The sequence below is a fragment of the Lepidochelys kempii genome, chromosome 3 (assembly GCF_965140285.1).
Source record: "Lepidochelys kempii isolate rLepKem1 chromosome 3, rLepKem1.hap1, whole genome shotgun sequence".
Taxonomy (NCBI): Eukaryota; Metazoa; Chordata; order Testudines; family Cheloniidae; genus Lepidochelys; species Lepidochelys kempii.
Genome location: NC_136382.1, coordinates 8,062,029 through 8,087,862, shown reverse-complemented (window position 1 = coordinate 8,087,862; position 25,834 = coordinate 8,062,029). Strand labels below are relative to the sequence as shown.

General features: G+C 45.6%; 1 protein-coding gene across 1 annotated transcript; it reads left to right on the top strand.

Annotated features, from left to right (window-relative positions):
• On the top strand, positions 1–25,589 carry PNOC (prepronociceptin). The gene is made up of 2 exons (XM_073335074.2): positions 1–126; positions 24,878–25,589. The coding sequence occupies exons 1-2, from the start codon at positions 1–3 to the stop codon at positions 25,442–25,444; spliced, it is 693 nt and encodes a 230-aa protein (XP_073191175.1). The 3' UTR covers positions 25,445–25,589.
• The last annotated feature ends 245 nt before the right edge of the window (positions 25,590–25,834 follow it).

Genomic DNA, 25,834 nt, shown 5'->3' with positions numbered 1-25,834 from the left:
ATGGGGGCTCTGCTGTGGGATCTCTTGCTGCTGTGTTTGTTTGCCCACGTGCTCGGCGACTGTCAGAGGGACTGTCTGAGCTGCAACAGACACTTGTACAACCAACAGGACAACTTCAATGTTCTCGTAAGTCAGTCAAGGCCATAGCCTCACTCACTCTCCAGCGACTGACATGCAGATGTCCCAGGTGCACCAGTAACGCTGCCCTGTCCCGATGTCACCAGCATTAGGAACAGATAACACAAGCAATCACCTAGAGCCACATCAGGAGATGGGGGGCAGTAGAATTGGTAAAGTGCTTCATGGGAATAAATGAGCCCTTCTGTCAGGGTTCCTTCCCCACTCTGAACTCTAGGGTACAGATGTGGGGACCCACATGAAAGACCCCCTAAACTTATTCTTTCCAGTTTAGGTTAAAAACTCCCCCAAGGTACAAACTTTTCCTTGGCCTTGAACAGTAATCTGCCACCACCAAGCGTTTTAAACAAAGAACAGGGAAAGAGACCACTTGAAGACGTTTTTCCCCAAGCCCTACACACCCCCTTTCCTGGGGAGGCTTGAGAATAATATCCTAACCAAATTGTTACAAAATCATCAAAGACCCAAACCCCTGGATCTTGGAACAATGGAAAAATCAGTCAGGTTCTTAAAAGAAGGATTTTATTAAAAAAAAAGAAAGGTAAAAATCATCTCTGTAAAATCAGGATGGAAAATACTTTACAGGGTATTCAGATTCAAAACACAGAGGGCAAAACCCTCTGGGCAAAACCTTAAACTTACAGAAAACAGGAATAAACCTCCCTCTTAACACAGGGAAAATTCACATAAAACAAAAGATAAACTAATCCGCCTTGCCTGGCTTACCTATACTGGTTGCAATATTGGAGACTTGGCTTAGGATGGGTTGGAGAAGATGGATTTCCATCTGGCTTCTCTCAGTCTCAAGAGAGAACAACCATGTAAACAAAGAGCACAAACAAAAGCCTTCCCCCGCCCCAAGATTTGAAAGTATCTTGTCCCCTTATTTGTCCTTTGGGTCAGGTGCCAGCCAGGTTTGCTGAGCTTCTTAACCCTTTACAGGTAACAGGATGTTGCCTCTGGCCAGGAGGGATTTTATAGCACTGTATATAGAAAGGTGGTTACCCTTCCCTTTACATTTATGACACCTTCTATCCCTCTTTTTTGTTGGAAATATACCAGGGTCATCTTGTACCCCATAGTGAGATCCCCACTTGCACCCATCCACTCCAGAATCCTTTATTCCTTGCATTAGCAGCCAGGGCAGCCCCATGCAAAGGACTCTCAGGAGCGTTTGGAAGTAAGGTGGGAGATCAGATCCGTTCATCTCCTAGGGCTTCAGGGACAGACCTGGGGGTTGCTTTGCAGGAGAGCTATGTCATCTATGAATGTGTGAAACATCCAGCTATATTTTTATGGCTACAGATTAAGATCAATGGCTAGAGGGACAGTCAAGTAAATAAAAAGCATAGAAACAAAGGCCTGATTCTGAGCTAGCATGCCCTGGTGTAAATCAGGAGTAATCCTATAGAAGTTAATGGAGTTACACCAGTGTAAAACTAGCATAGCACAGTGGTGAATCAGGTCCACCCTTCTCTTCTCTGAATTTGTTAGGAGCCCTGGAAGGCACCTCCTAAAGCTGGAATACTTTGTGGGACCTGTATGTTTGGCACAGGGACCTATAACATAGCACCGTGTACAGCTATGGCATTATATACATGGCTAGCAATGGTAAAGGCCTGTGTTTTAAGAGCAGCAGGTTACAAGTTCTCACCCAGATGTCACCTGTGTGCAGGTCAGTTAGACACTGAGAGGTCTTATTTCCACCCACAATCGTAGAATTTCTGAGATTGATTACATTAGGACACTTGCTTCTTGGACTTTCGACACTATAGCAAGGGGTGCATTAAAAATAACGCAGAAAGACAGGCTTGCTGGGGCTGTGGACACACAAGTGGGGTGTTTCAATCTGATATGTTGAGGGCCCCCAATCAGAAAGCTGAGATCTTGGTGTTGTCAGCTTCCCACCCCCGAAAATACAGTTGCCAGGTGTCTGGTTTTCGACCAGAAAGTCCAGTAGAAAAGGGAACCTGGCCGGGTCCGGTCAGCGCTGCTGACCAGACACTAAAAGTTTGGTTGCCTACAGTAACCAGCCTCTGACACCAGGGCTGCTGTAGCCTGGAAGAGCGCTCAGGAAGGGCTTGCGTGGAAGGAGGCACCAGCGGCTCCCCTGTCCTGCCCCGAGCATGGCTCTGCCTGTCCCACTCACCCACCCCCAATCGCCTGCGCCCGGAGTGTGGCTCTCCCTGCCCCACTCAGCCCCCCTGCACCCCACCCCTAGAGCACAGCTCTCTCTTCCCTGCCCTACCCCAGTCACCCTCCCACCCTCAGAGCCTGGCTCTCCCTCCCGTGACTTGTCCCAGTTACTCACCCCTGGAGCCCGGCTCTCTCTCCAATGTCCTGCCCCAGTCACCTCTAGAGCCCTGCTCAGCTGGGAGTGGGAGGGTGGTGGAGATAGCAGCGAGCGATGGGGCGGGGCCTCGAGGGAAAGAGGCAGAGCAGGGGGCGGGAGAGGTTCCAGCGCTCAGTGTCCGGTTTTCACAAATGCGAAAGTTGGCCACCCTACCCCAAAACAATCTCTAGGCCCAAACTGCTCATAGATAGAATCTGAGCCATTTCCTGATGCGACTTTGTTCTGAGGACAAAAGAGTTTTTCGAAGTGTCAACCCTCGAGTCAGCCCAGACAGAGACAAGACTGTTGGGAGTGATAGGGACACTTAATTACAGCACCTAGATCACAGCTGACTTGAACCATTTCACTGCTCCCCCTACTATTCTACTGCAGCTTTAAGCCCATAGAGAAGAATAGTCCTGCTTTTCTTCTTCTTCACACCTCCTTCTCTCTCTCTAGCACAGTGTTTGTTAGGCAGTGAATCCTGACCAGTTTTATTGGCAACAATGTGTTTGAAAGGCCTTGTCTGGCTCTATAAATTTCTGTTGAAGTTTATGGCTCACAAGAGGTACCACAGAATGCACCAGGCAAAGGAGCGGAAAAGCCCAGCTCATAAAAAACAGGTCTCAGTAACTGCACCCAGGAGAAGGGTTTGCAGTTTGCCTAGGGAGTTACAGCTGGGCTCAAGGAGAGTCAGGATTTGATTCCCGTCTGGTGCATATTAATAATCAGTGGGAAGTGGCTGATAGAATGCCCATCTGTATGGGTAACGGTAGCTTCTATTACTTGGTGTCCTGTGCAGAGGAAGAATTTCCAAGGATTTGTATTTACACTGGAAGAGGTGGATAAAGGGCCTGAAGTAACCCCCACCCCCTCATCACAAGGTTGGGGTGGCAGAGCTGGGGGATCTAATGCACCAGCTTTACTGTGTCTCTGACTTCACACTGACACAGTCTGCTAGGATACCTGCTGCACTGCGAGTCCTGATCCACAAACACTCATGTAACCCTTCTGCCTGTCAGAGCTGGCAGCAACAAGGGCCGGGTTCAGTATCTGGGGGATCCATTCCAATAACACAATACAAAACCGGCTCGAGCCCCTACCCAGTGACAAATATATACCACCCCCACTGGGCGCCTCCAAGAGGCCATACTTCCCCTCTCGCAAGCACATAGTCTGAGTGTAGCAAAAAGCCTTTTAATAACAGAGAGAAACAATGTGGCATTATGTCGGAGAAACACCACCAACAGGATTCATAACACAACCCATGAGCAAAAAAAACCCACCCCAAGCAAATTGGCAGGTGTCTTTTCCCTTTGGTTCTTGAGTCCACCAACCCAAAATCACCCAAAGTCCCAAAAGTCCAACGACCCAAAAGTCTGTCCCTGGTCAGGGCAGCCCCAGAGTTCAAAAGTTTATCTGCAGAGTTTTACCTCCCAACCTGGGTGGAGATTGCAGGGGTGGGGGGGAATTAAGGGGCACTTTATGCGGTCCAAAGCGGATGGCCCCAACTCTCCATGGGGCTCCGCTCTGCCAGCCGCCCCATGAGCTGCTCTAGGCATCTGACAAACTGCTCTGCTCGCCATCCCACAAACTGCTCCCCCATATATCTTCAGGCTCCCCCACTACTTAACACAACACTCAGTGATTTCAGCTCTTAGTCAGTTTAGCTCTTTTGTGATTGCAGCTTGTCGTAGGGGAGCCTCAGTGCTGGTGCACCATTAGCCCAAAGTGAGCTCAGCTCAGCAGCCTGTAACTAGACTCCTAATAGAATCAAAATTAGCTCTGATATTCCACAGCGGAAAGAGAAGAAAGTGAAATTAACATGTAAGGCCCCCCACCAGAGGGCCCATACCACCAAATATTAATACCTGTCCCCAACCTCTCCCAATTCACAGAGAATTGGAACCCATGTCCCTTGCCTAGCGAGTGCTACTTAGTTGATGGCGAGTCCCTCCATCATAACAAAAGGCCAAGTGCAGTTCCACTGTCCTTGATTCCCATAATCAGGGTCATAACAATTTATTCTTCCTGCCCCAATAACAAAGACACTGAGGATCCCACAGCAGCCAAAGTGACCATTTGGGCAGCTATGGCCTCATTCTAGGTGGGGTGGGTATGCCTATGCAAATGAGATTGGCCCCTGAAGTTCTTTTCCACAACTTGCCACACCTCACCACCAGATGTCAGGGTGGAGCTCATCCTGACTCTGCTTACATACTCATGTTCAGGGCTGGCTTTAGATGCCTCCTGGTACTGATTGAAGTGTCAGGAAAAGGATTTACAAAGTTGGTCACACTAATCTGGGCACATGATGATGACAGATTAGGCCAAATGAATCATACTGCTGAATGCAGATTGGCTGTGGTTAGTGCTCTTATCCATACAACTGTTTAGATTCCATCCAGTCTCCTGCTTCCTGCATCAGTGGCAGTAAGGGGTTGTGCAGGAAGGCTGCTCAGCCACTCCCATTGCTTAACAGGGACCACTCTGGCCGGTTGGGCTCTGAAGAGCAATTATTCATATCAATTTTAGAGTGCAATCTGCCTTCCCACTCCAAGCTAGGGCTGGACAAGGGTTACAATAAGGGCGGTGTGGGGATACACAGCTAAAAGCCAAGGGAGAAATATCCCTCTTCTACCAGGCTCAAGGGAGCAGAACTCCCCACACGTCCTCCTCAGTTCCAGTTGGGTTTGGGCGAACTTTGCCATCCCTATTCTGTTTCTTTCATACAACCCTGTGCACTGCAGCTAGAAGGGAAAGTGCTAAATACTCAGAGAAAAGCAGTTCTCATGTGATTTCCAGCCTCAGCTGTTTAAATCCAAAATGTCTAGATTATTCTTCATTATTTGTATTACTGGGATGCCTAGAAGCCCCAGTCATAAACCAGCACCCCTTGGCAAGGTGCTGTACAAACCTAGAATAAAGAGACAGTCCCTGCCCCAAAGAGCTTACAGTCTCAGTAATGTAAGCCAAACTTTTGGATGTTCATCTGAACCTCTGTACCCTTTCGGAAGCTCAGCCACTGCTAATGCAAACCACCATTTAGAATAAAGGCGTTGGCCACATTATAGTTTCATGCATGAATATTACTCTGAAGGATTTTAAGTCTCATCCTCTGTTTTACATGTAAAATAGTGCGTTGAAGACACACACACAAAAACAAACACCTCTGGCTGAATCCAGCCTGGGTTGGTAATAATCAAAAGCAGCTGCTGCCTGTTTGGTGGCCTCTGTGAAACACTCTTGGTGTCTTTACACCCCCTTTCCAGCACCCAGGTACCCCTAACATAATGGACAATAGCTAGTCCCCTTTCTCAGCATTCTCAACACAGACACCAACAACTGCATGGTCCATGGAGGGTGTGTGGCCATCTGACTCCCAGAAGTGGTCTCTCCTCCTGGGCAAGGTTGAGGCATGGAGAAGGAGGAAGCTGACATGATCACTCCTCCTGTTTTAAATGTTCTGGGGATAACAAGAGGACTTCAAACTCCAGGGCTGTCAAGCTAGCAGTAAGTGCATTCAGAATGGAAACTTTTAATTGGAAAGGAATGAATCAGCATGTCAGACCTGACTCCCCGACCCCAACAGACATGAGCTTTGGGAGCTGGCGCGTAACTTTATAATCTAGTCTTTAGACACATTTTCAGAAACCATGCTAAGCTTTGCTAGTCTCCTGAGTCACTCCCACTCTAACTTGTCGCAACAACTCATCCCTGTTGCCAGCTGTTTGTCCCTCAGGACTCAGCCTTACACGTACAAATGAAAACTGTCTTTGTTAAGACCAGCGAGGCTCACTGTGCCGATACAAGGCGACGTTCTGATCTGATTCAACATGTAAACTGATTAATGAGCATTACTTAGTTCAGAGCATCTCCTGATGCAGATCACACATGTGGAGAGGGGCAGAGCAGGACTGGAAGGATAGGAAAGAGGACATTTCTATCCTCCCTAAGCTATGATGGAAATGAAGGGCCTGATCCCGAGAGGTGATGAGTAGCTGCATCTCCCATGGAAGTCAGTAGGAGGTGCACTTGCTGACCACTCTCCGGATCAGGCCCTAGCTTCCCTAGGGAAGTTTGGGTGTCTAGATCAGTATCTTCTCATTCCTTGGTTATCACTGCTCCGATCTTTCTAGCCTGTTGTGCAGGAAAATGAGACTTGCCTTCAGCACTTGATTAAAGAGCACACAGGGATGAGAGCCATTAAAGACTCTGGCCAGTACTTTTTCACAGTTCATAATGCTTTCTTTTCCTCTCTATTGATCCTCTGTGACAGCGTTGGTAGGCGCCTCTCTTTCCCTATTGTTCTTTTCTCCTTGGTATGTATTGATTTCCCCTCCCCCTTTCTATTTCTTAACAAGCCCAAGACAGTACATCACGGTGTTTTACTTGAGTTTGTCATGGTGACAAGTCCTGAGTCACTTGGGTACATTTCACAGGATGCATCTTCTGCACTGAATGCCCTGCAGGATCCATCACCCTGCAGCAGATGGGCCAGACTTGGCCTGCAGGAGGCACCTTCTGCATCAGCAAACCTCCTATAAATGTGCTGAAGAAGTTAATTCCTATTGTGGGGGGTTCTTCTAGGGACCCTCAGTGCACCCGTTATCTGCAGGAGTGGGAAGCAATATGGCCCAATGGTTAGGGCACTACCCTAGGACTCAAAAGTCTTGCACTCCCATCCTAGCTCTGCCATTAACTTGCCAAGTGACCTTGGACAAATTATTCTCTGTGCCCATGTTTCCCCAATTGTAGAATGGGGATAATAATGCTTAGATGATGATTACCAGATACTATGGTGATGAGCACAGTGTAATTGCCTAGCTACAGCCAACCAAGACATCAGCTGATCATGGTGCTGCCACATCACCCAGCCCAGTGATTTTGGAACCAAACATGGATCTTCCAAATCTTTGTGTTAGGCTTATGTTTTGTAAGTGTGATTCTGGCCAGTGCCAACCTGGAAATGCAGGGGGAGAGGGAGGAGATGGTTGGGACAGTAGGGAATGCACTGCACTTCTCTGGGTATGCCTACATTGCAAATTAAAACCCACGGCGCTGAGTCTCAGAGCCCAAGTCAATTGACTTGTGCTCTGGGCTAAAAATAACAGTATAGAAGTTCCCACTTTGGCTGCAGCCTAGGCTCTGAAATCCCCCCAGTGGGGTGGGACTTGAAGCCCGGGTTCCAGCTCAAATTGGAGCATCTACACTAGTATTTTTAGCCCCACAGCACAAGCCCCACAACCCCCAGTCACTTGACCTGGGCTCTGAGACTTGGTACTGTGGGTTTTTCTTTGCAGTGTAGACATACCCTCTGAGCTGGCTGGCTCTGTTTGCCAGGAGAAGACTCACCATAAACTGCACATGGATTGTCTTTTAACATATATGGATTTTACAGTTCTCTAAATGAGAGAATTATTGTGTGCAGTGCATTCCAGTAGCACCAAGAGGCCGCAGTGAAGATCAACGCCTATTGCACAAGTGCCTGTCGATTTAGATAGTGAGTTCTTCAGGGCAGGGACTATCCCAAAGAGTTTGCAGCCTAAATATATACAGACAAAGGAAACGTCTTTGTCCCCATTCTATAGATAAGGAACAGAGATTAAGTAACTTGCCCAAAGCCACAAAGATTCTGTGGCAGAGCAAATGACGCAACCCTTATCTCCCAATCCCTCCCCCAAGGCCTTCACCACAAAACTAGTCTTCCTCTCTATTCTCCTGCTTAAAAAAACATGGAATAACAGTTGCGTTTTTCAGTCTGCACTCTTTTAGACCTGGAGAGCAGCAACAGGATATTTAATACCTCACACAGCTTAACAGCTCTCAGAGGGGCAGCACATATAAATAATTTACCATCTTGTAGAAAGAGCGCTACCACCTGGAAGATGCTCAGAGACTACAGGGCACAGCGCTTGGATCAACTACATGAGCATTCAGCTCAGTCTGAATCTACTCAGACGTCTAGAGACATCAAGTTCACACAGGACATGCTCAGAAGTACTCAGTCCCGTACTGGTAATTGATCCCTCTCCTTAGTCACGTAGTGTAAATCCAAATGACCCACTGATGTCAATGGAGTTACTCCAGTTTGTCAGGAGCGTAATGAGAATTTGACTTAATTACATTTATAGCTCTTCACTTGTTGTTACTCATCCTATCACTCAATCTACTAGAGCAGTTGTTCTCAAACTTATTTGATCAGGCCCCTCTTCTTTGTGTCTGTAGTCATTTATGCCCCCTCCCCAAGAACATATATCACCACCCAGCTCTGAAGGCAGAGCGGAGAGCAGCGGCTGCTGGTTGGGTGCCCAGCTCTGAAGGCAGTGCTCTGCCAGCTGCAGCACAGAAGGGTGGCAATGTGAAAAGTGATATTTGTCAATATCACTTTTCACAGCAGACTTAGCGCCCCATTGCCACCCTTACTTCTGCACTGCTGCTGCCATCCTGGGGCTGACCAGGTGAGGGATTGGCAGGGGAGGAGATCCTGAGTCTGGGCTGCCTCCCAGTGAGGGATTCCTGCAGAGGGCGGGGAGGAGGAGAACCCGGGTGTGCACAAGCCCCACCATCGGAGCTGACAGCTGGAGCTCTTTTAAAAAAAAAAAAAAGAAAGGCACACAGCTCGTGGTTCCCGTAACACATTCCTGTGCCTCTCTTGGGAGGCCCGCCCCATAGTTTGAGAACCGCTGTACTAAAGCAGGGGTCCTTAATCTTGTCTGAATCACACTCCACCATAGAAATTTTTTTTTAAACTTAGAGCCCCGTCCCTTTTTCCAATAGCAAAAATGATACCGCTACATAACCATGTACTCCTCAGACAAGGCACCCAAACTACCCTAACTCTGCCCCCAGAGAGATGCCAGCTTATCTTATTCACACGTCCAGTCTTGAAATTGTGTGTTTCAGGATATTAGCTTTCTAACGTCTCATACATGGCTCTGGTAGTAAATGTGCTGCTTTGACACCACGGCAACCTTTTCCTTTTTCATACAAGTGCTCTACCTTCATGATCTAACCAAATAAAGTTTGCATACAGAGACATATTAGCCATGTGTCTAATGACACTTGGAGAGCTGGCCACCTGATTCATCAGGTTATGCTGAGCACCAGCTGAATCATAGGACTGGAAGGGACCTTGAGAGATCATCTAGTCCAGTCCCCTGCGCTCATGGTGGGAGTAGGTATTATCTAGACCATCCCTGACAGGTGTTTGTCTAACCTGCTCTTAAAAATCTCCAATGATAGAGATTCCACAACCTCCCTCTGCAATTTATTCCAGTGCTTAATTATCCTGACAGGAAGTTTTTCCTAACGTCCAACCTAAACCACCCTGGCTGCACTTCAAGCCCATTGCTTCTTGTCCTATCCTCAGAGGTCAATGAGAACTTTCCTCCCTCCTCCTTGTAACAACTTTTTATGTAGTTTAAAACTTTTATGTCCCCTTTCAGTCTTCTCTTCTCCAGACTAAACAAACCCACCTTTTTTCAAACTTCCCTCAAAGGTCATGTTTTCTAAACCTTTAATCATTTTCGTTGCTCTTTTCGGGACTTTCTCCAATTTGTCCACATCTTTCCTGAAATGTGGCATCCAGAACTCAACACAATACTCCCATTGAGGCCTAATCAATGCTAAGGCGAGCAGAAGAATTACTGCTCATGTCTTGCTTACAACATACCTGCTAATACATCCCAGCAGGATGTTCGCTTTTTTTGCAGCAGTGATCCACTATGACCCCCAGATCCCTTTCTGCAGTACTCCTTCCTAGGCAGTCATTTCCCATTTTGTACATGTGCAAATTATTGTTCCTTCCGAAGTTGAGTACTTTGCATTTGTCCTTACTGAATTTCATCTTACTGACTTCAGACCATTTCTCCAGTTTGTCCAGATCATTTTGAATTTTAATCCTATCCAAAACACTTGCAATCCCTCCCAGCTTGGTATTGTCCACAAACTTTATAAGCGTACTCTCTGTGCCAGTGGTTTTCAAACTTTTTGTATTGGTGACCCCTTTCACACAGCAAGCCTCTGAGTGTGACCCCCGCTGATCCATTAAAAATGGGAGGGGTAATTTAATTTAATGGAGGCTGGGAGCTGTCAGTCCCAAGGAGTTGACAGCTTGCGATCCCCATGTAACCACCTTGTGACCTCCTGAGGGGTCAGGACCCCCTGTTTGGGAACCCCTGCTCTATGCCATTATCTAAATCATTGATGAAGATATCGAACAGAACCGGACCAACAACTGATTCCTGTGGGACCCCCACTTGATAGGCCCTTCCAGCTTGATTGTGAACCACTGATAACTATTCTCAGGGAACGATTTTCCAACCAGTTATGCACCCATCTTATAGTAGCTCCATCTAGCTTGTATTTCCCTAGTTTGTTTATGAGACGATCATGCGAGACAATATAAAAAGCCTTACTGAAGCCAAGATATACACATGTGCTGCTTCCCCCCATCCACGAGACTTGTTACTCTGACAAAGAAAGCTATTAGATTGGTTTAACATGATTTGTTCTTGACAAATCCATGCAACTATTACCTATCATCTTATAAACTTCTAGGTGTGGACTGATGTGGAGAAAGTAAATAAGGAATTTACTCCTTCTCATAACACAAGAACTAGGGGTCACCAAATGAAATTAATAGGCAGCAGGTTTAAAACAAACAAAAGGAAGTATTTCTTCACACAACGCTCAGTCAACCTGTGGAACTCTTTGCCACAGGATGTTGTGAAAGCCAAGACTATAACAGGGTTCAAAAAAGAACTAGATAAATTCACGGAGGATATTGGCTATTAGCCAGAATGGTCCGGGATGGTGTCCCTAGCTTCTGTTTGCCAGAAGCTGGGAATGGGCAACAGGGGATGGATCACTTGATGATTACCTGTTCTGTTCATTTCCTCTGAAGCACCTCGCATTGGCCACTGTCAGAAGACAGGATACTGGGCTAGCTGGACCTTTGGTCAGACCTAGTATGCTGTTCTTATGTTTGCAAATTGATTACTTAATTATTTGCTCCATTATCTATCCAGATACTGAAGTTAAGATGACTGGTCTGTAATTCCCCAGGGTTGTTCTTATTCCCCTTTTTATAGATTAGCTCTATATTTGCCCTTTTCCAAGTCCTCTGGAATCTCACTCATCTTCCATGACTTTTTGAAGATGGCTCACATATCTCCTCAGTCAGCAGCTCCTTGAGTATTCTAGGGTGTATTTCATGAGGCCCTGGTGACTTGAAGACATCTAACTTATCTAAGTAATTTTTAACTTATTCTTTCCCTATTTTAGTCTCGGATCCTACCTCATTTTCACCGGCATTCACTATGTTAGACATCCAATCGTTATGAACCTTTTTGGTGAAAACAAACAAAAAAGTCATTTAGCACCTCTACCATTTCCATATTTTCTGTTATTGTTTTTCCCCCCTCACTGAGTAACAGGCCTACTCTGTCCTTGGTCTTTCTCTTGCTTCTAATGTATTTGTATTGAGTATCCTCAGCACCTTGAAAGATCAGGCTCTTAATAAGGTGTGGGGAATTACTGCCTTCTGTGTCTAATTAACAATTTGTAAAATGTTTTGGTGTGTGCTATGTATGGCTTTAAAGACGGTTGTGAAGTAGCTCAGCCACTGTATGATTAGGATTGTTTTTTTCACTGACAAATGGAACTCTTTGTTGTGGATGGATAAGGTGGGCTGAGTTCCCTACACTCAGGGCATAGCTGCAGGAGCAGAGCTGAAGTCATTAGAGTGCCTAGTTTGAGAAGTGCAACCTGAATTCTGTGCCAGGTCTCAACACCACTAACTCAAAATTGACCTGGTTCACTGCACTCCCCTAAAGTTTGATGCCCCCCAGTTGAGAACCTTGAGCACAACAGTCCCCCAGTTAGAGTTACCTCCTCCTGTACGCTCTACCTTGTAACCATGCACAGGACATGCAGTGCAAATGACTTGGTCCTAGGAAGGTACTGGTTTATATTCTACACCAAGCCCTGGATTCATTCTGAGGGCAAGTCTACATTTAAAATGCTACATTTGCACAGTTGCACCACTGTAGCACTTTAATGAAGTCACTCCTGCTGGCTGACTTGGTCTGTGAGAGGAGCTTTTTGGAACCTCTACAGCTCTTGACTCCCCACCCCCAATTTCCCTGTAAAGGACAACAGACAGTTAACACAGCTGATGCATCATTACGGTTAGTTTTGAACACCCATCACCATTCCATGCTGCGCTCTCCCGTGGTCTCTGTGCTTCAGCACTATGACTAATCCCTGCCATAACATGCTGCACCTTCAACAGCCCTTCAAGGGCACAGCAGAAGGGAGAAGGCTTCTGTGAGCTCTTGCTGCTGCTGTGCTTGGGAGCAGCGATGTGATGGCCTCGCAGCGAGGGATTGTGCAGATGGTCACTTTCTGGCTCAGTAGCCCAGGCAATCACTAGGGATGATGAACGAATGCATGCACTGGAAGAATCCGCGTTAGCAGCTGGCGTCATGAGTGGCCCCTGGCAGGCAGCTAAGCGAACGGGTATTTGGAGCAGGAGGGAGGGTGGCAAATGAGTACAAAAGAATGGATTGCATGGGGAAGTAAATAAGAACTAGAAGGTGATAAAGCAAGGCTGTTCCTATGATCCTGTTGCTCACTTATCATAGTTATTAATATAGGACCAATGATTTAAAGGGAAACAGGATCAGGACCATAGTCTGCCCAGGAGGTTGCTCTCCCTTTCTGTATTAATAGCAATAATTTGCGAATCAGCTACTATAAACCCCCATTATCATATGCTCAGATTTCTGACACGTTCCCAGCTCAGGCTAAGATTCAAGACTCAAAGATTTATTTTTTTCCTCTTGAAAGTTAGAGCAAAGTCCCTCCAGTTCCTTTTTTTATTGCAAAAAATTATTTTCCCATCACTGGCTCTAGCCCCCACTCCACCATTTTTTCACAGAACTACCTCAAAAGGCTGAAGCTTGAAGCATGCTCAGTTCTTCCCATCTCTGCTTTCCCCAGCATATCAGGTCTTCTCTCTGTCAGTAAACAGCTTATCCATAAGCTCGTCAGGCAGCGCTCCTTATTGCTGTGGCTCGTGCAGCACCGAGCACATAGTTGAAGCTCCCTTTTATAGGAATTGGGGAAACTGATCCAGGCTACCAGTTCTGTAGAGTGACAGGTCAGATTCAGCTCTCAGTCACACTTGGACATAACTACTGAAGTCAAAGGAGTCATCTGGTGTAAGCGAGATTAGGCTTTTCCCTGAGGAATATAGACATATTCTGTTTTCGAGAGGATCTGGTTCTGTCCAGTCTCTCAGCTACACTTTTTGCTGGTGCACTAATAGTGAGGACTGTCTCCTTAGCCTTAAAGGCCATTAAGGTTAGTGCGTGGTTGCCCTAAAGAAACAGAGTTTAATAGCAAGGATGACAGGTAGTTAGATCTTATGCCCATTGAGTACTGAGAGTTGGCCATGTTGGGAATATTTCCAGGCAAGATGAAGGGAAGTGAGATGTAGGCGAGAGCTCAGATTTCCTGCTAGCTCGTGATTCTGGGACACTGCGTGGTGTCCAGTACAATCTCACATTTTGTCTCAAGCCAGATGCAAGTTGAGCACCGAAGAAGAGCATTTTACATTATGACAGACTTGATTTGCCCTGCAAGGAGCTAAGTTTCTTGTTCCACTTGAGAGTGTGGCAGGACGGATATGAATGATAGCTGGCATGCAGCCACCAGCAACAATGACCAGTAAAATGTAGGTGACTAGTGGCATTGGAAATAATTGCTTCATGAGAGGAGATGACTGGCGGGTGGTGGGCCAGTGTGTGACACTGAGACACAAGCAGAGGATGACTTGAATCAGGGAGGCTCAGATTCCACAGTGATAGGCACAGTAGACTTAGAAAGAAGATTTGGTTTTGACAGTGAGAACGTTATACTGAAACCTGATATGGGATGCCTACATTTTCTAAGCATCAGCCAACTAATTCTCATTCAGTCTCATGGACAGGTGAAGCCCCACTCGACACTTTGAAAATGTAGGAGTAGTTTTTCAGTGTTGTGACCTAATTGGCTGGCTGGTTAAGACTTCTTAATGATGCCCTAGCCAGCTTCAGATCCTGCAAAGTTATGGGCATGACCTCAAGTCCTTTGTCATCATATCAACTTGCTGTCAGTGGGGGCAGGAATTTGGGGTGAGGTGTAAAGGACTGGGGGGAGAAACTCTGTGGAGCAAATGTAGATGAGCTGTTCAGTCTAGTTCACTCTGAGCCAGACCCACACCTGGTGTAAATCAATGGGGCGCTATTCACAGCTCAGGATCTACCATTATGGCTCTGGGAAATTAAAAACAAAGGGGTGTTAGAAACTGGGAGTAGGGAAGTGGATCTGGCATGTAACATTCATTCGGACAGTCCCAACCCTTATCTCCCACCCCCATTGCAACCCCTGGCAGTGTCACTGTGTCAGCCTTAATCAGTAGGTGCCTGTGTGCCCTGGAAGGCACAAGTTAAAGAGAGAGAGGAGAACCCTGACAACGAGGGCCTCTCGCTCCATTAGAGCTCCATTGAATCCTCCTGAGGAAGCCATGTCTAGCATGTAATGTTCCTAATGTAGACACAGATCAGTGCCTAAACGGCAAGTGGAAACCCATTTGCAAGTACGCTTGAGTGGCAACAAAGGAGTTTCATTATCTTTTATTGGAAACGAAGCATTAAAAATTGCACCTGCTCTCATTCTGACAGAGAATAGTCTGGGGGCAGCAGGGTGGGGGAAGGAGAGACAGATGTCATTCCCCCTCCCTGCACCCATCAGCTCAATCAATAGCATTCAGGACCTCTATTTCTGCTCACTGGCTTGGAAGTGAAGCGGTGGCACAGTACGGGGAGGCACAGTTGATAGTGTCTTTCAGCTGACTTGTTAAATGGACCGTTAGCATGATCTTTGTGGGGAAGTAATGCTCTGCTTGCTGTCCGCAGTGTGTGCGCTGCATGGTCAGGTTTAAAGCAAAAGACAGGGAAAGGCTGCAGTCCTAGGCGACGGTGGGACAACTTCCTGTGGCCATAACATTTGGGGCTGTGAGCTGGCCAGACAGTATAAACTAAGAGGGGCTGGCTAGGAGACCTCCAAAGGAAATCTCGCTGCTGTAGGACGTGGAAATGACGATGCTCTTTCCTTTGAGTCAGTGCTATGTTAATGCGTGAGGACAAGCAGCACTAACTACTAGCAGTGCTGTCTTATGGATGAGCTACAGAACAAAGGCCACTAAAGCTGGGGGCATCAACCCTAACGTCTTGACTAACTTCCCATTGTGCCTAAAATTCCTCTGTAGCTCTAACTGGATAAGGTACTCTAACTTGAGCCAGTGTGTTTGAATCTACCACAGTGCAAAGTGCGGTGCAATGTGATTTCAGTGAGTAGAGAGAAGGTACAAATGTTAAACACTTCCCAAACATTTCAAAAAAAAAAAAAAAGGAAAAGAAGACTTAATTCTTCTTCTAAATTATTTTAAATTAATTGTGATTAATCGCAGTTTTAATTGTGCTAGTAAACAATAGAATAGTAATTGAAATTTATTAACTATTTTTTGATGTTTTTCTACATTTTCAATTATATTGATTTCAATTACAACACAGAATACAAAGTGTACAGTGCTCACTTTATATTATTATTTGCACTGTAAAAATGATAAACAAAAGAAATAGTATTTTTCAATTCACTTCATATAGGTACCATAATGCAATCTTTTTATTGTGAAAGTGCAACTTACAAATGTCAATATTTTTTGTTACATAACTGCAAAAACAAAACAATGTAAAACTTCAGAGCCTACAAGTCCACTCAGTCCTACTTCTTATTCAGCCAATTGCTAAGACAAACAAGTTTGTTTACGTTTACGGGAGATAATACTGCCGGCTTCTTATTTACAATGTCACCTGAAAGAGAGAACAGGCGTTCACATAGCACTGTTGTAGCTGGCATCGCAAGATATTTACGTGCCAAATGTGCTAAAGATTCATATGCCTCTTCATGCTTCAGCCATTGTTCCAGAGGACATGCTTCCATGCTGATGACACTCGTTAAAACAATAATGCGTTAATTACATTTTGCTGAACTCCTTAGGTGAGAGTAGTATGTCTCCTGCTGTTTTACCTGCATTCTGCCATATATTTCATGTTATAGCAGTCTCAGATGATGACCCAGCACATGTTGTTCATTTTAAGAACACTTTCACAGCATATTTGACAAAACGCAAAGAAGGTACCAATGTGAGATTTCTAAAGATAGCTATAGCACTCTAAGGTTTAAGAATCTGAAGTACCTTCCAAAATCTGAGAGGAACGAGGTGTGGAGCATGCTTTCAGAAGTGTTAAAAGAGCAACACTCCGATGCAGAAACTACAGAACCCGAGCCATCAAAAAAGAAAATCAACTTTCTACTGGTGGCATCTGACTCAGATGATGAAAATGAACATGCATCGGTCTGCACTGCTTTGGATCATTATTGAGCAGAACCTGTCATCAGCATGACGCATATCCTCTGAAATGGTGGTTGAAGATGAAGAATCTTAGATTTCAGAGTAGCAGCCGTGTTAGTCTGTATTCGCAAAAAGAAAAGGAGTACCTCTCTAAGGTGCCACAAGTACTCCTTTTCTTTTTATAGAACCTTAGAATATCAGGGTTGGAAGAGACCTCAGGAGGTCATCTAGTCCAAGCCCCTGCTCAAAGCAGGACCAATCCCCAACTAAATCATCCCAGCCAGGGCTTTGTCAAGCCTGACCTTAAAAACTTCTATGGAAGGAGATTCCACCACCTCCCTAGGTAACGCATTCCAGTGTTTCACCACCCTCCTAGTGAAAAAGTTTTTCCTAATATCCAACCTAACATATGAATCTTTAGTGCATCTGGCACATAAATATCTTGCAATGCCGGCTACAACAGTGCCATGCAAATATCTGTTCTCACTTCCAGGTGACACTGTAAGCAAGAAGCGGGCAGCATTATCTCCTGCACTTGTTTGTCTGAGTGACTGGCTGAATAAGAAGTAGGACTGAGTGGACTTGTAGGCGCTAAAGTTTTACATTGTTTTATTTTTGAATGCAGTTATTTTTTGTACATAATTCTACATTTGTAAGTTCAACTTTCATGATAAAAAAATTGCATTACAGTACTTATATGAGGTGAATTGAAAAATACTATTTCTTTTGTTTTTACAGAACAAAAATTTGTGATAAAAATAAACATAAAGTGAATACTGTATACTTTGTATTCTGTGTTGTAATTGAAATCAATATATTTGAAAGTGTAGAAAACATCAAATATTTAAATAAATGGTATTCTATTTGGTTCCAAATATTTGGTTCTATTGGTTCCAAATCCTACTACCAATGAAGTCTGTTGACATTCATGTCAAGGGCATTTTTTGCCAGAGGACTGAGCCCCAAACTATCCCTCACAAAAACACTGTAAGCAAGCAAACTTATTAATGATCTAATTTCTTCAAACACAGCTAGTGCCTGGGCTTGCAAGGAGAGGTGACTATAAAAAGTTTGAAGGGATAGTGTAGTAATCAGTCTGCACTAGAAGGAGACAAAGGAATGTTAGACCATTTTTTTTCAAATCTAGGTATTTATTGACCAGTCAGTCACTTAGACTGATTTTCTTCAAACTTTGCAGAAACAGTCCTCCGTTGTTTCAGACTAAATGTGGCACTTTTTAGTTTAAAGGAATTTTCCAAACCAAAGCTGTAGGGTGTTAAAAATAGGATTTTATAACAGAAGCTGGCTGCAACTAACTACTGTATGGACAGGCTGCCCCCTTTTCATAATGCCAATATAACAAGGGTGAGCCTTTACTGTGTTTGTAAAGCACTTTGGGTTCCCCAGAAGCAAGATGCTATAGAAATGCCACATGGACCAGAGTAAAAGCATACCACCACATAGGAGTTACAATGAAAGTGGCATACAGTTCACCAACAGGTCTATACTTACCTCTGAAGAGAGCATTCACAACTCAGGATAGATCTTACCAGGAGTGCTGAGAATAGCATTCCATACTCCCAGAGCCCTCTGTTTTAATGTAAGGTGTTCTCCCCATTATTAGATATACAAAAAAGATGGTCACAACCAAGACTCCAGGTCCAGACACCCCTGGACTTTGGTAAGACAGGCCCATGAGCTACATAATTAATATACCTACTGGTTTCTAACATGGGTGTGGTTTGGCAGGGCACTGGCAGGCACAGAATTCCACCCCCCTGATCCGCAAACGCAGCCCCACTGGCCTGACTGCAGCTGCTCCCCCCTCCCCCCCACAAATATAGAAGTCACACTACACCTATGGTTTCTAAGGGTAGTTCCCTCCTAGAGGGCCCCAATCTGTAAAGGTGGTGTAGTCCCTGATTCCACCCGCCTTGGTTACTCTCAGACCCTCTCCCTTCCCCTTAGGACCCATGGGCTCTGGGTCCAGGTGACAGGTGCCCCCACCTAAAGGCAGGCATACACAGGGCTAATACCCCATGACCTCTTAGATAAAAACTAACATAGCAAATCTAAACCACATCAAAAATAACAACAGTTTACGCCCTGGAACAGGAAAGGGGATCATTAAGGGAGGAGAAAGGGACAGGAGACGGAGCTAGGGATGGTGACTAAAAGCTGCAAGCAATTTTACAACACCAAGTAAAAACCCACCACGATACCAGTACATAAGAACATAAGAACGGCCATACTGAGTCAGACCAAAGGTCCATCTAGCCCAGTACCCTGTCTTCTGATAGTGGCCAGTGCCAGGTGCCCCAGAGAGAATGAACAGAACAGGTAAATCATCAAGTGATCCATCCCCTGTTGCTCATTTCCAGCTTTTGGCAAACAGAGGCTAGGGACATCATGCCTGTCCATCCTGGCTAATAGCCATTGATGGACCTATCTTCCATGAATTTTTGTGAATGCTGTTATGGTCTTGGCCTTCACATCATCCTCTGGCAAGGAGTTCCACAGGTTGACTGTGCATTCTGTGAAGAAATACTTCCTTTTATTTGTTTTAAACCTGCTGCCTATTAATTTCATTTGGTGACCCCTAGTTCTTATGTTATGAGAAGTAGTAAACAACACTTCCTTATCTACTTTTTCTACACCAGTCATGATTTTATAGACCTCAATCATATCTCCCCTTAGCAGTCTCTTTTCCAAGCTGAAAAGTCCCAGATTTATTTATCTGTCCTCATACAGAAGCCGTTCCACACCCCTAATCAGTTTTTGCTGCCCTTTTCTGAACCTTTTCCAATTTCAATATTTCTTTTTTGAGATGGGGCGACCACATCTGCGCATAGTATTCAAGATGTGGGCATACCATGGATTTATATAGAGGCAACATGATATTTTCTATCCTATTATCTATCCCTTTCTTAATTATTCCCAGCAGTATTAGGAGAGAACCTCACCTCTCCCCAAAGGCCATCCGCAGCCTGATCAAGAGAGCTGTCTGAGGGGCAGATAGGTATCACTGTCTGAGCTGCAGGCAGCTTCTGCATGCAGCTGGTTGATGTCCCAGTCGAATCAAGGCCCGGCTGACTCCTGGCTTCCAGTGTGGGGAGTAGCCCATGGGCTCTCTGGGGATCTGAGGTAGACTCAGGCCCTCTGACTGGGACAGTCAGAAAACGGCTCCCTCTCCATGTGGTGGTGGAGGTTAACAATCACCCCCCCCCTTCTCTTCTGGGTCTCTCTTGCTCTGGTCATGCAGTCCCTCTGACAGTACCTCCCAGGGGAAACCCAGGTTGTCAATCACACTTCTGGTGTGTCCACTCCCCAGCCCAGGTAGATAGTCTCTGTGCGGCCCTGTTCCCTGTGCGAGCTACATCTCTGGAGCCCCCAAACTAGCAGGGTCTACACACATTGTTTAGGTTTCAGAGTAGCAGCCATGTTAGTCTGTATTCGCAAAAAGAAAAGGAGTACTTGTGGCACCTTAGAGACTAGCCAATTTATTTGAGCATAAGCTTTCGTGAGCTACAGCTCACTTCATCGGATGCATTCAGTGGAAAATACAGTGGGGAGATTTATATACATAGAGAACATGAAACAATGGGTGTTATCATACACACTGTAAGGAGAGTGATCACTTAAGATGAGCTAATACCAGCAGGAGAGCAGGGGGGAAAGAAAACCTTTTGTAGCGATAATCAAGGTGGGCCATTTCCAGCAGTTGACAAGAATGTCTGAGGAACAGTGGGGTGGGGGGGGGGTGGAATAAACATGGGGAAATAGTTTTACTTTGTGTAATGACCCATCCACTCCCAGTCTCTATTCAAGCCTGAGTTAATTGTATCCAGTTTGCAAATTAAATTCCAATTCAGCAGTCTCTTGTTGGAGTCTGTTTTTGAAGTCTTTTTGTTGTAATATTGCAACTTTTAGGTCTGTAATCGAGTGACCAGAGAGATTGAAGTGTTCTCCGACTGGTTTATGAATGTTATAATTCTTGACATCTGATTTGTGTCCATTTATTTTTTTACGTAGAGACTGTCCAGTTTGACCAATGTACATGGCAGAGGGGCATTGCTGGCACATGATGGCATATAGCACATTGGTAGATGTGCAGATGAACGAGCCTCTGATAGTGTGGCTGATGTGATTAGGCCCTATGATGGTGTCCCCTGAATAGATATGTGAACACAGTTGGCAATGGGCTTTGTTACAAGGATAGGTTCCTGGGTTAGTGGTTCTGTTGTGTGGTGTGTGGTTGCTGGTGAGTATTTGCTTCAGGTTGGGGGGCTGTCTGTAGGCAAGGACTGGCCTGTCTCCCAAGATCTGTGAGAGTGATGGGTCGTCCTTCAGGATAGGTTGTAGATCCTTGATGATGCGTTGGAGAGGTTTTAGTTGGGGGCTGAAGGTGACGGCTAGTGGCGTTCCCTCCCCCCCGCTCTCCTGCTGGTATTAGCTCATCTTAAGTAATCACTCTCCTTACAGTAAAAAGAAAAGGAGGACTTGTGGCACCTTAGATACCTTAAGGTGCCACAAGTCCTCCTTTTCTTTTTGCGAATACAGACTAACACGGCTGTTACTCTGAAACCTCTCCTTACAGTGTGTATGATAACACTCATTGTTTCATGTTCTCTGTGTATATAAATCTCCCCACTGTATTTTCCACTGAATGCATCCGTTGAAGTGAGCTGTAGCTCATGAAAGCTTATGCTCAAATAAATTGGCTAGTCTCTAAGGTGCCACAAGTACTTCTTTTCTTTTTACACATCATTTAGTTTGATTGATCTGTTGCTGCAACCAGTGTGTCATTTGGGCCCAGCCTGCGTCATACAAGGAACTTTGGTGAGGACCAAATTGGTTTCTTTCTGAAGATAACAAAAAAATACTATTTCTCTCTGAACCAGTTTTCCCCGTTGGCTGGTTTAGTCATCAACATGAGGCTTACTAACCATGACTAATAGCAAAAGCTGTGGCCACATGGCCCATTGTTTGATCCGCATCCTAGCCTGGGGAGAACTAGGTCTGATAAAAGGAGGAAGCATGCAGATGATGCCTGGATTAAGGACAGAGCGGTAATAAGCAGAGGGAGAGTGGAACAGAAGCACAAACTTCAAAGGGAAACGTGAATCATTTTCACCAATGAGTGGATATTGTTTTTTGAAGCAGTTGCTGTCTGCTTCCCCAGTAGTCAGACTGAGGATGTACAGATAAGGCCTTGCGAAATGGGGGTGAAGTGAACGGTCTTGAAGATCAGTTTGGATAATTAATACATTGTGCACTTCTAAAAGGCATTGCATTTCTGTGGCTCTTTTCAACCCAAGGGAATCTATAGTGCTTTACAAGCATTAGCTGCCCCCGGATAGGCAAGTATTATCATTCCAAGCTGATGGATGAGCAAACAGACATATGGCAAAGTGACTTGCTCAAGATCACACAGTGAGACAGTGTCTGAGAACCCATAAGTTCAGATACTTACTCGACCTATTGGAATCTCTCAACTCTCCTATATTTGGGGTGGAAGCCTCTCAGGGTCAGACTTGTTATTGTAAAGATAACCAGTAATGTTAAGTCAGACATATGGTGAGAACAGCATCCCACATGTGTATTTCATAGTGGGGATGCCAGAACCAGAGACCAGAAGGTTTTTAAACAAATGAAAGCTAAGGGAGAGGGAGCAGTTCCAAAGCTCAAAAAAGGATCATTTCAGGCTAGTTAGTTCTGATTTTGGGTAGACTAGTTCACCCGATGCAAGTCAGTGGAGTTACTCTGGCTTTGTACCAGCATAACCCAGAAGAAAATCTAGCTTTGTGTCTACAGTGTCTAAAGGGATGCCTGCTGGGCTGTAAAAGGTGCCCAGATACTATTACCCAGGTACTATTACGATGGATGCAGTATGATAATTCCAACATCAGGTTTGAATATTGTCTGTGAATCCTCTGCACAGACAGTTCAGTGCTGCCAAGCAGCCAAAGCAGAGAAAGGAAGGAAAAACATGGAAGGGTGTTAACTATACAATTTCCAAACATGCTTCAGTGACAGGATTACAGGGCTGGCTAGATAGCCCCATTGTGAGCACAACTGCTTTCCCCATAGATCTTTTAGTCACTTACAAAAAGCTAATTAAATACCATTCTGCAGATCAGAGGGGCTGCTGTGCAGTATTATAACCTCAGCATTACACAGTTGCGGGCATTTTACAGGCTGCTGTAATCGGACAGTTGGGATGAGCATGAATGGTATCTAGCCCCCTCAGCGGGGGGCTCTGCACAACCTTCTACAGCTGTGGCTGATGGGAATGTATTTTGCCACGAGGCTGAAACAAAAGATTTGTTTCAAAATGTCCTCCAGCAGAAGGGTGCATTTAACGCACACACTCTGTATTTTAATGCTGCTGTTATGAACTGGATTAAACCTTGTGATGGGTGAAATAAAAACCTCATTGAAACTGATGTGCGAATTGACCCTTCACTTAAAATAGCTGTGAAGCGTTTCGGGTGTGGCCCCTTAACTAAGGCCTAAGAGAGCCCACCCAGGGGCTCTTTGACTGAGTGGGTGGAAGGGTTTTGCTGAGTATTGGTTGTAGGGGGGGTGTTCATGTGTAGGCAGAACACACAGAAATTGAGAGACAGAACAAAGAAAGAGAGGCGGCGGGGGAGGCAAGAAAGCCCAGCAGTAGTCAGTGAACACAGTGTGACCCTGGAAAAGGCTAGAGAGTGTGCAGCTGCTTTTGTTCGTGGTTCCTACTGCGTTTGGGGAAGCAGGTCCTTGTTCACTCCTTGTAAATAAACAAGATTGTATCAAAGCTAAAGACCAGATTCCATCAATTTCTACTTCCAGCTAGAACATCCCCATTACCTAGGGTGACTAGATAGCAAGTGTGAAAGACAGGGGCTGGGGGATAATAGGTGCCTACATAAGACAAACTCCCAAATATCGGGACTGTCCCTATAAAATTCAGATATCTGGTCACCCTATTATCCCAAAATGTAACTAGTTGCCTAGGTCAAAAAAGCAACACTATGTCATTGGCATCCCAGCTAGAAAAGCAAAGTCATGCCATTCCTCTGATGTGCAGAACTCCATGCATACCAAAATTAGCTCTGCCTGCAGGCCTGGGAATTAGCATAATTACTTGCTTCAATTAATCCTTATTCTGTGCAGCCCTTTTCAAACATCTTGGGATTACTGGTTCCCTAGCAGTTTAGGCAGAATCCTGGAAAGACTCTGAGGTCTTTGCCAGATCTGTACAATGGTCTACAGCTATTACTTGTTGGCTAACAAACAGCCAGCTTGGGAAACCCAAGTGTAACACCAACAGACCCTGGCTGTCTGCGGGTGGGATCACACCTGGGACCTCTGAAGCTAAATGCATGAGCTTCTACTGAATGAGCTAAAAGCCATATGGCTGTTAGTTAAGGCTGTAGAGCAGACTCATTAATCTCTCTCTCTTTTTCTAAGTGGTCTCAGTACCACTAGATGGAACAGAACACCACACCCAGCAGGTGTGTGGGTTACACTTCTCCTAGCTGAGGAAGCGCGTCCCAAGCTTCAGAGACTTCCCAGTTGAAATCCTAGATGAGCCCTAACTTGTAACACTAACAAACCCCAGTCCCGGTGGGCGGGATCGAACCTGGGACCTCTGCTAAATGCATGAGCCTCTACTGCATGAGCTAAAAGCCATATGGCTGTTAGCTAAGGCTGTAGAGCAGACTCATTAATCTCTCTCTCTTTTTCTAAGTGGTCTCAGTACCACTAGATGGAACAGAACACCACACCCAGGAGGTTACAGAAGCTCACGTTGGTGAGCAATTGTCACTGAGGGCTTAAGTTGGGCTTGAAGCAGAGCACAGACCTTGTGCTAGTGTCCTGCAGGAGGTTACTTCCACTTGCTGGAGAAAAGGTTGCATGGCCGATTGAAAGCCTCCTTGTTTTGTTCCTCTCTGCAGGTCTGCATCATGGAGTGCGAAGGGAAGGCCTTTTCGAGTACTACCTGGGAGCTTTGCACCAAAGTGGCTGGGAAGTCATCCATACAGGTGAGCACTGACAGCCTGGAAGAAGATTCCTACCAGCCATTAGAGATGGAAGACAGTGGCCTGTTCAGAGGCAGCCGGAAGCACTTCAATGACCTCACCAAAGTGGTGGATCTTAGCAAAGTGGAAGGTGAGAAGAGAGTTTCCAAGGTGAGCAGCCTGATCCACCAGCGGGAGGTGGACAAGGGTGTCAGCAATGGGAGTGAGACCCCGCTGGGTGACTTCCAAGAGCAGCCCAAGGATATTTCCAAGCGGCTTGGTGGCTTCCTCAAAGGAAAGTACAGTTACAGGCAGGTGCTGGAGCCCACCGGGCAGGGGGTGCAGAAGCGGTACGGGGGCTTCATCGGGGTCAGGAAGTCAGCCCGGAAGTGGAACAACCAGAAGAGATTTAGCGAGTTCTTGAAGCAGTACCTGGGCATGTCACCGCGCTCCAGCGAGTACGATAGCTTAACCAATGACCTGAATGAACAGAACGAGATCTAACTGGAAACTCTGTTTCACGTCACTGACACATAGTGAATCGGTTTAAGTCTGCTATGGCCAAAGAAGTCAACCCCTTCCCTGATCCCAAAGAGCCTGTGTTAGGAATGGTTCACCAGACACAACCGGATTCATTGCTGCTCAGAATCAAGGGGGGAAAGCCTTCTGGTGGTGGTTTCTGAATCATCCAATGTATTTATTAATTCTTCTACATTTTCATGGCACTTTTGACTGCAAATACAAGACAACTGTCCCTGCCCTGAGCTTACAGTCTAGGTTTATTAGAATGGGAATTTACTTGTGAGGGGAGAGAGAGAGAATCAGTCAGGTTTCTCTTTTCACATTCAAAATGGATTTCCAAGTGTTTTGGTCCCTTAGGATACGTCTACACTG

What these genes read in the sequence shown, in the direction of transcription:
- PNOC (XM_073335074.2), top strand. Translation starts at nt 1, where the DNA reads ATGGGGGCTCTGCTGTGGGATCTCTTGCTGCTGTGTTTGTTTGCCCAC. An exon ending in AGGACAACTTCAATGTTCTC is followed by an intron (nt 127 to 24,877) that starts GTAAGTCAGTCA and finishes TCCTCTCTGCAG; the next exon opens with GTCTGCATCATGGAGTGCGA.